Source organism: Solanum dulcamara, chromosome 8 (genome assembly GCF_947179165.1).
Source record: "Solanum dulcamara chromosome 8, daSolDulc1.2, whole genome shotgun sequence".
NCBI lineage: Eukaryota > Viridiplantae > Streptophyta > Magnoliopsida > Solanales > Solanaceae > Solanum > Solanum dulcamara.
In genome coordinates this window covers 61,800,402-61,816,123 of record NC_077244.1, presented here as the reverse complement: position 1 = coordinate 61,816,123, position 15,722 = coordinate 61,800,402, and the positions used below count along the sequence as shown (strand labels likewise).

Here is a 15,722-nt window from a genome sequence, read left to right as displayed (position 1 = left end):
TAGACAGAGTTTGATGATGTAATCGGAGTAGTTCTCCCTAGAAACTATTTTTTCTAAGAATTATCTATTTTTCCTTTGATTATGATAAGCCCACATTAGTATTCTTAAGTCTTCCGCTGATGAGTAAATAAGAAATGAGACCAAGTAGTTCTCTCGGAAGCCAGAAATGGTTTCTGAGTGCCGGCCACGCCCAGGGTACCCTCTCGGGGCGTGACAAACCTTCAGGGTTGATGGTCTAGTAATTAAGTTGCCTTGATAACAAGCAGCACATGAAAATTTATCATTCGTAAGAATCTTCTGGTTCTTTAATGGATGTCCAATTGAATTTTCAAGGATTCGTCTCATCATTATTGATCCAGGACGACCTATTCGATCATGCCATAACATAAATGCATTTAGATCAGTAAACTTCTGATTTACGATCAAATGTGCTTTAATTGCACTAATTTTTGCATAATATAGGCCAGACGACAAAATTGGTAATTTTTTAAAAATATTTTTCTGGTCTGAGACACTCTTGGTTATACCAAGATATTCAATATTCATTTCATTTAGTGTCTCAATATGATATTCATTTCTGCGGATATCTTTAAAACTTAACAAGTTTCTTGGGAATTTAGAAGAGAATAGTGCATCATCTATAACAATCTTTGTCACCTTAGGCAGAAATATAGTAGCTCTTCCGGAGCCTTCAATAATTTTTGAATTACCAGAAATTATAGTAACATTTGATTTTCTTCTAAGCAAGTTGAAAAAATATTTCTCGTCTTTAAAAATAGCATAAGTTGTTCCACTGTCAATTATACAAATATTCTCGTGATTGATCATTGATTCAAATAAAATTTGAGGCATATTCATATTTTTCTTTATAAAGAAATAAAGTAAATATTATAATTAATACATGGCTCATTATACAAATTTTATTTATTTATATGGACTAGAAATATCATTTAGTATACACAAATAAAAAGAAAATTATTTAAATATTATTAGGCTTATCAATATTCATATTGTATTCTGGAAAATTAAAAAAATCAGATACATCCAGATGCATAGGCTCAATATTATTTTCAGTGATAATGTTTGTCTTTGGATTATTTTCTGCCCTCTTCAAAGATGTCTGATATAGATGAACCAGACATTTTGATGACCGGCAAGTCCATGACTAGTGCCCCATACCTCTACATCTATGACATATACTTTTTGATTTTTTCTTTGGTAAAGCTTCTGTTTTTTACTTTTCTTTTTGTACTGCTGATCATTTCTCGGTGTCAATCGAACATTATAATTATAATTTCTTCTTTGACCATGACCACTGTCACGATCCAACCTTGTAGGCCGTGACGGGTGCCCGGACTGGACACTCGCGTATACCCCTGCTAACTATAAGTAAACATGTCTCCTATTTGAGTCATAGCGTACCAATAGGCAAGACAATATATAAGCCGACAAGACTATCGTAACATATAGGCATAACCTTACATGCATACATATACAACCCACATACATGTCTACAGACCTCTAAGAGAAAGAACAGTAACATAAGGTGGGACAGGACCTCCACCGTACCCATAATCAAATAAATATATACATAGAAGGTTTAGTACCAAAACACGGCTCCGATTCAATGGAGCTTCTTCCAAATTTACTGAGTGGAATCCTAAGCTAGCGGATCCCCAAAGCGCGCGCCTGTACCTGCGGTCATGAAATGCAGTCCCCCCGGAAAGAGGGGGTCAGTACGACATATGTACTGAGTATGTAAAGTATAAAATATCAAAATGAGGGCAAAAGTAACATAGGGATGCAGGGGAAAGTATAACATTCAACAAACCATTGTACCTGCATCTCATAAAATAAAGTCATACATACTATCATCACATACTATACCCGGCCCATTCGGGGATCCGGTATAACAACCACACCACTCTGTTATCATAAGCATCTATGTACTATTAGTGCTATCTCATATAATAATGCCGAGGAACGTACGACCCGATCCATTTATCATATAGTAATGCCGAGGAACGTTCGGCCCGATCCATATATCATATAGTAATGCCGAGGAACGTTCGGCCCGATCCATATATCATATAGTAATACCGAGGAATGTTCGGCCCGATCCATACATCATATAGTAATGCCGAAGAACGTTCGGCCCGATCCATATATCATATAGTAATTATAGCCGGCTTGGGACTCGGTGAAAGATTTATCACAGTATACACGAGTGGAGTAGTGAGTAACCCTATGCAATTTAAACCATTATTGGAGACTTGTTTAACTAATCAAAATGAACTATCACTCAAAAATTAAGACAATAGCCATAACAAGTACCTTTGGAGTGTCCTTATGATTTGCATTAAAGTAGCCCTTTTGGAGTCATCTACTCGTATCAAGGCATAATAAAATATCTTTTGGAAGTTAAGAAAATGATCATCTTAGTGGCCTTGAGAATGGGGCTTTCTTGGGATCACCCATACTTCATCTATTTGTTTCATAAAGTTCATATCAAAAAAAAGATTAACTTTACCTACTTACTACTTCCCAAGGTATAGAAAAAACTTGAGAGGCCATAGTTCAATTATTAGAAGGGTTCTAGCTTAAAGGAGTGAATAAGAGTCATGCTTTATACCACAACCTAAATTATACCAACTTAGGATGGTTGGACACTTTTACATGAATCGAGGCAAAAGGACATAAGTTTTAGGAAATTAAAAACGTTAGCCATCTTAGTGTACTTAAAAATAAGAGCTTCTTGTGGACTTTGCGCATTCTTCGTCCTGACTTTCTATGGGCCATGCCAAAAGAAGAAAGAGAATAAGCTTTACATACCCTCTACTTTCCCTCATAAAATCATTATATATATATATGTGCCGTGAAACGTACGACCTGATCCTTAGGTAGTAACACATATCATACTTGGCCCATCAAGAGACTCGGTACCATAAACATTTCATCATAACATCATAACTTACGTCAAGGGCATATCAAGAGAGAATAAGGGTAGCTCTATTTACTCATGCCAAAGACATGCCAAAAGAAAAGAAGGAGAGCTTCACATACCTTTTTCGGGATTAATTGAAATCCGGCTTGCCTTGATACCTCCTTAACCTATTGACATGAAAGTAATACTAATATTAATAGCCTTTCACTTTCAATATCCCACTCTACAACCAAGTACTAATAGGAGTCATTTCCTTATCCATTACCCCCGACTAGTTTGTTACTAGTTCCAATGCTACTGAAAATCGGGCAGCATTTCCCCTATAACTTCAACATCCCGAGATTTCAACTCGGCCACAATATCAACAACCATACCAACAACAACAACTAGCAGCATATTTACAATTAAATCACTCCAACCTTACACAATACAAGCTCCAACACAACTAGCTCCAAACTATGATACAAAAATAGAGTTTCTAGTTTCCATTTTGTAAAACATTTAACCATACGAAGCGGGGGTCGTGTGGATGCAACCAGCAGCTCTACCACCTCCTTTAGAACACTTTTAGGCCCTGCAACACACCACCACACGACCAGCAGCATCCCCCCCACACACAACGCCTCATTTCGACTATAATTTAACTACGACGACTTCAATTTAGATTGTTTCTTTCGCTGAGCATTTCTACGACGTTCTTACACTTCCAGCAGCATAAAGGATGTGTAATACACCCTATAACAACACCATAAACTTCAAATTGAAAGGAAAGACCTTACCTTTCCCGCAATTGGCCAAAACTCGCCAAAACCCGCCTGAGAAACTCTTCTAATGCGATTAAAACATCGTGGCTGCTTGCTATCCGTTTGGTGCTGCTCCAAGCCATGATTTTATACTATTAATACCTCCATATCATCGTGGTATACTCTAGATAATTAATTCATGGAACGAAATCGAAGAACTCACCTTTTTTTCTTCCAAATTCGAGCTCTCTTCTTCTCTCTAGCTAGAGTTTTCTTTTCTCCTCTTCTCTAGAATTTTCTTGAAATTTCTTTGATAAGAATGAACTAAAGGATAAGATGAGACTAAAGTCATACAACATATATATAGGCCACTTAATTAATGGGCTAACTTTCCAAGACTTGAGCCTTTTCTTTTGTTGGGCCTCAATATTACTATTATTATTATGGTTTTGAGCCCAACAAAACCATAAGTCTTATTAGTAATTCACAAACTAGTTTCTAAAATTCTCAATTTTGCCCTCAGCCTTTCTCCATATTTCCACACCAATTTTTCCATGAACATCACACCGGTACTAATTAAAATAAATAAAATAATTCACAATCTCATTTCTTGCAAGCCAAAAATATTTTTTTCTCTTTCCGAATGCCCAAAAGTGCGGGATATAACAACCACAACCACGACCACGACTGAGGCCATGACCTCTTTCTCATTGGTTATAATTTGCCTGATTCACTTCAGGGTGTGACAAAGAACTATCGGGCTGACTATCATGATTTTTCATTAGCAGTTCCTTATGGTGTTCAGCAATCAGAAGGTGAGAAAGTTATTTAGAATATTTTTTAAACCCCTTTTCGCGATATTGCTGCTGCAGGAGCATATTCGCAGGAGGAAATGTGGAGTATGTTTTTTCAAGTTTATCTTGCTGAGTGATTTCTTCTCCGCATAAATTTAACTGAACTATAATTCTAAACAAGACAAAATTAAATTCAGTTATATTTTAAAATTCATTAATCTCAGATTTAGCCAATCATGACGTGTCTGTGGAAGGATGACCAACTTCAGGTGATCATATCTTTCTTTAAGATTCTTCCACAATTTAAGGGGATCCTTTAATGTAAGGTACTGTAATTTTAATCCCTCATCAAGATGGTGTCGGAGAAATATCATGGCTTTGACTAGATGCCGTATTGTCATCTTTGATGGTATCTGCTAGACCCATCGATTCTAGATGTATTTCGGCATCTAGTGCCCATGATGAGTAGCCTTTTCCAGATATATTAAGAGCAACAAATTCAAGTTTAGAAGTATTGAACATTTTAAGATTATTTTTTTTTTACCTCTTTTGTTACCTTCTTAAAAATATAGCTCAAAGCGATAGAGGCTCGTGCTGATAATGTATTATATAATAAATTAACTTCACAAAATAAGAAGAAAAATAAAATAAGAGAAAAAGAGAGATCAGAGAGAAAGACAGTTCGTATCAATATATTCATATTATTGTGCTAACACGGCTATTTATAGCTAATATAGTAGATAGAAAGCAAATAAAAATTTGCTAACAAATTAGGTGGGCTCCACGTAGAAAAATCATCCATTATTAGTTTTTAACATAATAAAAGTTATATAGATAAATAATAACAATGCTCCTTAAATGAGAAAAGTGTTATAAATTAACTAACTTGACAATTTTATAAAGGAAGAAGAACAAGAGAATATGTATATAGAAAGTGTTAATAGAGAGAGTAGTAATATAGAGAGAGTAATAGCAATTCTTTCTCTTATGTGTTTTGTGTGTTTTTACATTGAAGTTTAAGGCTATATTTATAGCCATATTTACAAGTGGAGGAAAATATTAATGGGCATTTTACCCACTTAAAAAGTAAATGGACTATCCACCATTTTAAGTGGACAATCATTTTATTTGGTTGATATTATTTGGTTGATAATACTCCCCCTTGGATGTCCACGAGAAATGTGCCTCGTTAAAACCTTATTAGGAAAAACCCAGTGGGAAAAATCCTAATGAAGGAAAAAGAGTACACATATCTGATAATACGCCTTGAGTACTGCCTCATTAAAAACCTTATCAGGAAAACCCAGTGGGACAAAACCTTGACTAAGGGAAAAAGAGTACAGCGCGTATTTTGCTCCCCCTGATGAAAATATCACTTAATATCTCGAAGACGACGCATTCTAATTTTATATCTCATTTTCTCAAAGGTTGATGTTGGCAATGCTTTGGTGAACATATCCGCCAAATTGTCACTTGAACGAATTTGTTGGACATCTATTTCACCCTTCTTTTGAAGATCATGAGTGAAAAAGAATTTTGGTGAAATATGTTTTGTTCTGTCTCCTTTGATGTATCCTCCCTTCAGTTGAGCTATACATGCAGCATTGTCTTCATACAATATTGTTGGAGCGTCTTTTGTCAAAGAAAGACCACATGTTTCTTGAATGTGTTCAGTTATTGATCTTAACCAAACACATTCTCGACTTGCTTCATGAATGGCTATTATCTCTGCATGATTTGAGGAAGTGGCAACCATAGTTTGCTTTGTTGAACGCCATGATATAGCTGTACCACCACATGTAAATAAATAGCCTGTTTGTGATCGACCTTTATGGGGATCAGATAAATATCCCGCATCTGCATAACCAATCAATTGTGACGTGGAATCATTTGAGTAAAACAATCCCATATCAATGGTACCTCGAAGGTATCTGAATATATGCTTAATTCCATTCCAGTGTCTGCGTGTTGGTGAAGAACTAAATCTTGCTAACAAGTTTACTGAGAAAGCTATATCTGGTCTAGAATTGTTGGCAAGATACATTAATACACCAATTGCACTAAGGTATGGTATTTCAGCACCAATAAGTTCTTCATCATTTTCATAAGGCCGAAACGGATCTGTATTAATATCAAGAGATCTCACAACCATTGGAGTACTCAATGGGTGTGCTTTATCCATATAAAATCTCTTTAAAATATTTTCAGTATATGTTGACTGATGGACAAATATCCCATTTGTAAAATGTTCAATTTGTAGACCAAGACAAAATTTTGTCTTTCCAAGATCTTTCATTTCAAACTCCTTTTTCAGGCATTTTACTGCCTTTGAAAGTTCTTCTGGAGTTCCAATAATATTTAAATCATCAACATATACTGCTATTATGACAAATTCAGATCCAGACCTTCTCATAAAGACACAAGGGCAAATTGAATCATTTTTATATCCTTCTTTTAGCAAATATTCGCTAAGACGATTGTACCACATTCGCCCTGATTGTTTCAACCCGTACAAGGATTTTTGAAGTTTTATTGAGCAATTTTCTCGAGAATCCTTGTATGCTTCAAGCACTTTGAACCCTTCGGGAATTTTCATAAAAATGTCGTGGTCCAATGAGCCATATAAATAGGCAGTGACCACGTCCATTAACTGCATTTCAAGCTTTTCATGAACTGCCAAATTCATTAGATACCTGAAAGTAATTGCATCCACCACAGGGGAATATGTTTCCATATAGTCAATGCCAGGTCTTTGCGAAAAACCTTGGGCTACAAGTCGTGCTTTATATCTTACGACTTCACCCTTTTCATTTCGTTTACGCACAAAAACCCATTTGTGCCCTACTGGCTTGACACCTTCAGGTGTTCGAACTATTGATCCGAAAACTTCACGTTTTTCAAGTGAAGTTAACTCTGCTTGAATTGCATCCTTCCATCTTGGCCAATCATTTCTCTGTCTGCATTCATCGACAGATTTTGGTTCAAGATCCTTATCTTGTTGCATTATTTCAATGGCAACATTATAAGCAAAAATATTATCGACCACAATATTATTTCGGTTCCACCGTTTTCCTGTCGAGACATAACTTATTGAGATTTCTTCATTCTCATTATTTTCAGGTACTTGGACCTCCTCGGTGGTATCACCATTTGTTGTGTCTCTGGGCTCTTCTTGAGCACTCGCCTCCAAATTATGATCATCTTGATCATTCATTCCTTTCCTTTTTCGAGGATTTTTATCTTTGGAACCAAATGGTCTTCCACGTTTTAAGCGTGGTCTAGACTCATTTGCCTGAACAAGTTGTCCTACCGGGACATCAACTCGAACTTGAGCATTAGTAGCTGGGATATGCGATTTAGTAACCCGTGGAAGGTTAGTAAATGCATCCGACAGTTGATTTGCAATATTCTGCAAATAAATCATCTTTTGAACTTCTTGCTCACATTGATTTGTTCGAGGATCTAAATGAGATAGTGACAATGAATTCCAATCTATCTCATTTTTCATCTGCTTATGTTCTCCCCCTAATGTTGGGTATACTGATTCATCAAAATGACAATCAGCAAATCTTGCCGTAAATAAATCTCCAGTCATAGGTTCCAGATATTTTATAATAGAAGGAGATTCATACCCAACATATATTCCCAACCTTCTTTGGGGACCCATCTTTGTGCGATGCGGTGGAGCAATTGGGACATATACCGCACACCCAAATATTCTAAGATGGGATATATTTGGCTCCCTTCCAAACGCCAACTGTAATGGGGAAAATTCATGATAATTTGTTGGCCTTACGCGCACAAGTGCTGCTGCATGCAAAATAGAATGCCCCCATACTGAAATAGGAAGTTTTGTCCTCATTAGCAATGGTCTAGCTATCCATTGGAGGCGTTTAATCAATGATTCCGCTAGACCATTTTGTGTATGTACATGAGCGACCGGATGCTCAACTTTTATTTCAATCGACATACAATAATCATTAAATGATTGAGATGTGAACTCACCAGCATTATCAAGACGAATTGTCTTTATTGCATAATCTGGAAATTGTGCTCTTAACCTTATAATTTGAGCTAACAATCTCGCAAAAGTCATGTTGCGAGTTGATAATAAGCACACATGTGACCATCTTGTAGATGCATCTATCAAGACCATATAATATTTAAATGGTCCACATGAAGGGTGAATTGGCCCACATATATCACCCTGTATACATTCCAGAAACGCAGGGGATTCAATCCCAACCTTAGTTGCTGATGATTTGATAATCAGTTTTCCTTGGGAACAAGCAACACAATAGAATTCCTTAGATTGAAGAATTTTCTGATTCTTCAAAGTGTGCCCATGTGAATTCTCAATAATTCTGCGCATCATATTATAACCGGGATGGCCCAACCGGTCATGCCAAATGACAAAATCATCAGAATCAGTAAACCTTTTGTTTACAATGGCATGTGATTCAACAGTACCAATATTTGTATGGTACAACCCAGAAGAAAGTGCAAGTAATTTTTCGTGCACAATTTTCTTCTCCATATTTATTGTAGTAATATAAAGGTATTCAACCTTTCCTTCATTTGCAGTCTCAATATGATAGCCATTTTGGCGAATAACCTTGAAACTTAATAAGTTTCTTTGAGACTTACTACAATATAATGCATTATCAATTACCAATATCGTTCCTCCAGGTAGTAATAAGGTTGCTTTTCCAGAGCCTTTAATTAATTTTGTACTACCAGATATTGTATTGACATAGTCCTTTTTCATAATCAAATGACAAAAATATTTCTTTTCTTTTAATATCGTATGAGTTGTGGCACTATCCAAAATGCACATATCTCCATTATTCATCTTGAATCCAATTGAAGACTGATAAATTTATTTATCTTCATAAAATAAAAATGCATTGTAAGAAATAAAATAAGTAACAATTTTACTAGAAAAACATAAGTCCCTTTTTTTTAAAGTTAAATTATGGTAATTTAGAATTTAAAAAATTATATGATTCAATTATGATGAATGTTACAATAATTTAGTTTATGGAATTATATACTTATTAACCTTAAATAAATATTATACACAAGTATTAAAAACAAATATAAAATATTATAAAACATTAATATAATATTATTCATCATGTATAGATAATTTGTTTATTGACTAAAATAATACAATCATTATATATTATTAATGTCTAAAACATTAACAAGAATAAATAGTTATTATAATGACATTAAATAAGGTGAATATTATTTTTAGTAACAATATGATATTAAGATTAAATAATAGCACACTAATAGTAATTAATTACAACATTGTAAAATAGCACAATGTAATAAATAATATACAATTATCATAAAAATGTAACCTTGATTATTATTTTTTTTTCTTCAAATACATAAACGTAAAAACACAATAATTCGAAGTACATGATAACATATTGAAAAACATGAAATTAAACATCAATTAAGATCCTTAAAAAAATCTTCAACCTCCAAATGAGTAATATCATTGAGGTCATTAAAATCATCATCCCTTAAGGCCAGATTTGTTTCAATATTATCATTATTCAAAGGTCTTGCCTCAACATTATTTTCGAACGCCAAGTGTGACTCTATCCGAGCATTAGAAGAAGAGGCACCACCTCTATTTGCCTTTCTTTTAAAAGAATTTTGATAAAGTCTTACAAAATGCTCAGGCGTCCGACATTCATTTTTCCAGTGGCCTTTCATGCCACAACGATGACAGTTACTTTTTGAAGGGCCATTTTGAGAACTGATATTGTTCTCTCTTTTATGTTGACCACCACCACGACGATTATTATATCGTCCTCTGCCATTGCCACGCCCACGCACATTATTATGACCTTGATATTTATTATGTTTTCTTTCAGACTGGCCATGTGCTTTTACCATATTTGCCTCCGGTAACGGAGCAGTTCCAGTGGGACGGGCTTCATGATTTTTCATTAAAAGGGCATTATGTTGTTCAGCCACCAGAAGGCATGATATCAATTCAGAGTATTTTTTAAAACCCTTTTCACGGTATTGCTGCTGTAATATTACATTAGAGGCATGAAAAGTAGTTAGTGTCTTTTCTAACATGTCCTCATCATTTATATTTTCCCCACATAATTTTAATTGGGAAGTTATTCTAAATACAGCAGAATTATACTCAATTACGGTTTTAAAATCTTGAAACCGTAAGTGCATCCACTCATAACGAGCCCTTGGCAATACCGTTGCCCTGAGGTGGTCATACCTCCCTTTTAAGTCTTTCCACAATTCAAGTGGATCTTTCACTGTCAAGTATTCCATTTTTAGGCTTTCATCTAGATGATGACGAAGGAAAATCATAGCCTTTGCTTTATCCTGACTTGATGCTGTATTTCCTTCAATTATAGCATCACCAAGACCCTTAGCGGTAAGGTGAATTTCAGCATCAAGTACCCATGACAAATAATTTTTACCAGAAATATCAAGTGCCACAAATTCCAATTTTGACAAGTTTGACATGATGAAAATTAATTTGAAAGTAACAAAGATAACTTAAAAATTAAATTTCTTTAGTAGATATACCTGATATAGAAGTTAATTTTCTGAAAAATTAGAGCTTCGTGCTGATAACGTGTTATAAATTAACTAACTTGACAATTTTATAAAGGAAGAAGAACAAGAGAATATGTATATAGAAAGTGTTAATAGAGAGAGTAGTAATATAGAGAGAGTAATAGCAATTCTTTCTCTTATGTGTTTTGTGTGTTTTTACATTAAAGTTTAAGGCTATATTTATAGCCATATTTACAAGTGGAGGAAAATATTAATGGGCATTTTACCCACTTAAAAAGTAAATAGACTATCCACCATTTTAAGTGGACAACCATTTTACTTGGTTGATATTACTTGGTTGATAATAAAAAGAGCATTAAGGCCTGACTTATTCATTCTTCTCTTGTTTCCAGCTATGGCTTCTTTATGCATAAACTTGACACTCATATTGGCTTTGTTATCCACTAGTTTTCCGTACAATTCATGGGGTGTAGCTATAGATACTAATTTGGGATCTGAAATTGAGTCACTAACTCAGGAGCTAATGGAATCGGCGAGGCAACCCGAGTTCTTGGATTGGTTGAGAAGGATGAGAAGGAGAATCCATGAGTACCCAGAATTGTCATTTCAAGAATACCAAACGAGTCAACTCATCCGAAATGAGCTGGACTCACTTGGCATCAATTACTCATGGCCAGTGGCTAAAACTGGTTTGGTGGGAACCATTGGGTCCGGTGCTAAACCTTGGTTTGGTTTGAGAGCTGACATGGATGCTCTCCCCATTCAGGTCTCTTTCTTTCTTCTTCATTATTTATATTCTTGCTTCTTTTTTTTGTTGTTGCTTCAATTAGCTAAAAACTAGGCTTATATTTGGGTTGGGTGGTGGCAATTATTATGAAAATATGTTTTGTAATAGTCAGAGTTAAAAGGGTCATATTTTGATTTTTTGAGTTTTGTGCCTAAACTATAACCAAATGTTTATCGAAATACACTTTTAACTATCCATTGTTCACAATGATAGTTGAGGGGAAACTCACATATCTGATAGTTCAGGTGTGGACTCAAAATCTGAGATACTTTTAGAGTGTTTTTGACCCCTCACTCTTATAGTTATGTTGAAACTCAAAAACTATGAAATGATTAATCTTTTTCAGATAGTGTGCATTTCTGGCAGTCAAATCACCATCCAATAACAATAACAACAACATACCCATCATAGTCCAACAAGTGGGGTATGGAGTGGGTAGGATAGGATCTACGCAGAACTTATCTCTAACTTTGTGGGGTTAGAGAGATTTTTTTCGATACCCTTGGCTCCAAAAGAAAGAAAGTGAAATTACCATCCAATGATATGGTTATTTGTTAGATGACTGCATTGATGGTGGGAGATGACTGCATTGATGGTGGGGTTGGGGTAGTAATTGATTTGTTGAAATAAGTGCTTAATTATTTGAATAGTGCCTTTGTTTGTGCAATAAAGGTTATTTCAAAATTCTGAATGGTGAAATAATTTTTGATAAGGATAGCTTAGGTGAAACATTTCTCAGAAGTTAGAATTAAAGTCAGAATTAGTTAACTTTGCCTTTAAAGTAGCTTAGGAAACTCAAAGTGACTTTGGATATTTTTGTCACTCAAGTAAAGACTTTTAAGAGTGATGCGTTTTATCGACACTGCACATACTTGGAGGGTTAATGATGTGTATCCAGCTGAGCTTTATAGAACAAGTAGTGTTATTATTCAGCCTGTAAACTCTATGTAGTGATGGAAGAGGGAAAAGTCAGTCTCTTTGTGGTGTTACGTGAGAGAGATTTCAGTCAGTCTATAGTTAGAATTTGGAATGTCTTGCAATTTGCGAAGCAAGAAGTCCTTGAACTCTCCTTGGGCCTGTTGATCGGCTTGGAGTTCCATATCTCTGAAGAGTAACTGCTAGCGCGCAAGAATCTCCGCTATTTGAATATGGAACATCATAACAAAGCTTTTCCAAGCCCGAACAAGATCAAAAGCCATATTCCATTTCATTGGCAACTGAAATAGATCTAAACGGATTGCTTGGTACCCAGGGCTTCAAAAATGAATTGAAAATAATATCGCTTTGCTTGACCTGATCGTTGTGCCAAGGGCTGGTGGTGCCTTGAGCAGCTCTTAGTTCCGTTTGCCGGCCCCAAGCCAACCAGTAGAAAGAAAGTGTAAGCAAGGAATTGACTTCCCCCTTTCGGAGAGTTTTCAATCGCGATCCAAGCTGAGCAAAGAATCAAAACCAATGTATCTTCCACATCTCCAATCCATACCTCTTGAAAGAACTCGTCTTAGAATTCTTAGTTTAAACATTTTAAAAACGTTATGCGCTACATGCCTAGAAGAACAGATCGAGTCCACCCCTAAAAGTCAAACCTCGTCTTCCTTAACGAAGGTTACACTTATTCTTCGTGGTGGAGACCAAACTACTGTACCCAGGTACATCAAGTATGTATCTAATACTGTATACCTTCTGCGGCTTGAAATTACCATTAGTTCATCCTTTTGGCTTCATTTACTATCTTATTTCTATGTTTTGTTGTCCTCACGTCGCTCATTTTGAAGCCAATTCCTCAGTGTTGAGCTGATAAGATGTTGACAGTGTAGATCTTGTGTTTCTTGTTAAAATTGCAATTGAGGAAATTTGAGGACATTTGTACGATGCTTGACTTAGCTTCCATTTGAAGATTCCGCCACAAATACACTATATATTGGTTATTTCATACTTATGAGCAAGGATAGTAGGACATATCGGTGTGACATGTTTGGTCACAATCAAATCATTGATTTCCTTCACTAGCTGGTAACCAGAGATGGATTCAGACGTGAGTACTTCCATTTGAAGAACTGCAAATTTGAGATTTGAAAATATATTTGACTATCATAGTGTGGTGAGCATTACTCGAAGTCACACTATTCTCTCCTATGATCCTCACCATCATTGGTGGAAGAATGGAAAAAGAATGACCATAAAAGGCGCTCTTATTTTCATATTTGCTCAATCAGTGCTTCGTCAAGACGTCAACTGTCTCTGCTAAAAAAGAGAGCTCCTCTACAATGACTAGACTAACTGATTCAAACTGTAACTTTGAAGGAATTAGTAGATTGGGAGTGCAAAAGCAAGATCAGTGGCAAAATGCATGCTTGTGGCCACGATGCTCATGTTACCATGTTACTTGGAGCAGCTAGATTGATTCAAAACAGAAGGGACAAGTTGAAGGTAGGAGAAGTATTCTTATTTCTGATGAATTAAACATGATATGTTCAATTCTCAATAAACTGATTTGGATACTCTGAACTGAAGGGCACAATTAAGCTCGTCTTCCAACCTGCAGAAGAAGGAAATGCTGGTGCCTCCTATATGTTAGAAGAAGGAGCATTAGATGGGTTTCAAGCAATGTTTGGCTTGCACGTCTGGCCATTTATGCCCGTTGGCACTATTTGCTCAAGACCTGGTCCAATTATGGCTGGCTCTAGCAGGTTTATTGCAATAATGCAAGGGAAAGGCGGCCATGCAGCAACACCACATAAAACAAGGGACCCAATTTTGGCTGTTTCTATGGCAGTTCTTGCACTCCAGCAACTTGTTTCTCGAGAAACTGATCCTTTAGAGCCTAGGGTATTTGTCACTTGTTCAAATAGTTAAAATATAATTTGCTTTTTGTTCAGAATCCTAATTCCAAGTAGAAGGATCTAAAGATTTCTGTTGATTTGTAATGCATGCAGGTGCTCACTGTTGCATTTGTAGATGGTGGTCAAGCCGGTAATGTAATCCCCGAAAGTGTAAGGTTTGGTGGCACCTTCCGGTTCATGACATCAGAAGGATATTCCTATCTTAAGCAGAGGATCAAAGAGGTACTGTCAAAGTTGTCTTGGGACTAAGTCCCTTCTCAAGTTCGGAAAACTTTTCAACCTTCTTTGAGCTTCTCTCTAAACTATAGCTTTGATAAGTTCATCTGAAATATCAGGCAATAGAAGGGTCAACATATATGTAAAACTATTGCTTTACTTTTTCAGAATTTTCCACATTGCTCACCATATACCAGTTTTCTGGTATTGTTTGCTATAGTTAAAGTTATTATCGACGAGTAACACCAGAAATGCTTGCTACTAACAGATCATCGAGACTCAAGCAGGCGTACATCAGTGTCTTGCCACTGTCGATTTCATGGAGGAAATGAGGCCATATCCGCCAACTATAAATGATCCCACGATCTATGATCATAGTAAAAGAGTTGGAGAAATCTTGCTCGGCCATAATAACGTGCAGCATTCCCCAGGTTTGATGGCTGCAGAGGACTTCGGGTTCTATTCCCAGAGGATGGCAACTGCATTCTTTTTCATTGGGACCCAAAATAAAACAACCTCATCTTCTGTTAAAGGCTTGCACTCCCCGTACTTCACCATTGATGAAGAAGTTCTTCCAATAGGAGCAGCCCTCCATGCTGCTGTTGCCATATCTTACTTGGATACACATTTTAAGTCAGAGTAACACAATAGACATTGCCCATTGGTGATTACTGTTTGGCAATTGAATAATCATCTCCTCATAAACAAAAATGTTGAGATTTAACTTTATTTATTAGCAGAAAAATCTGTAAGCTTTATATCCTTTTTTCCTTCAAATGATGCTTTACTTCAGGAATTTTATTACTATATTTGACAAAAGGGGTTCCT

The 15,722-nt window shown here is 35.9% G+C and overlaps 1 protein-coding gene across 1 annotated transcript; it reads left to right on the top strand.

Moving 5' to 3' along the window:
* Window positions 1–11,387: 11,387 nt before the first annotated feature.
* On the top strand, window positions 11,388–15,652 carry LOC129898960 (IAA-amino acid hydrolase ILR1-like 3). Its single transcript, XM_055973687.1, has 5 exons — window positions 11,388–11,817; window positions 14,140–14,265; window positions 14,350–14,664; window positions 14,772–14,900; window positions 15,163–15,652. The coding sequence occupies exons 1-5, from the start codon at window positions 11,446–11,448 to the stop codon at window positions 15,535–15,537; spliced, it is 1,317 nt and encodes a 438-aa protein (XP_055829662.1). The 5' UTR covers window positions 11,388–11,445; the 3' UTR covers window positions 15,538–15,652.
* The last annotated feature ends 70 nt before the right edge of the window (window positions 15,653–15,722 follow it).

Excerpts from the sequence above, each read along its gene's own strand:
- LOC129898960 (XM_055973687.1), top strand. The coding sequence starts at position 11,446 with ATGGCTTCTTTATGCATAAACTTGACACTCATATTGGCTTTGTTATCC. Across the intron at positions 11,818-14,139 it reads TGGATGCTCTCCCCATTCAG|GAATTAGTAGATTGGGAGTG; the intron begins GTCTCTTTCTTT and ends GTAACTTTGAAG. Across the intron at positions 14,901-15,162 it reads TTAAGCAGAGGATCAAAGAG|ATCATCGAGACTCAAGCAGG; the intron begins GTACTGTCAAAG and ends TGCTACTAACAG.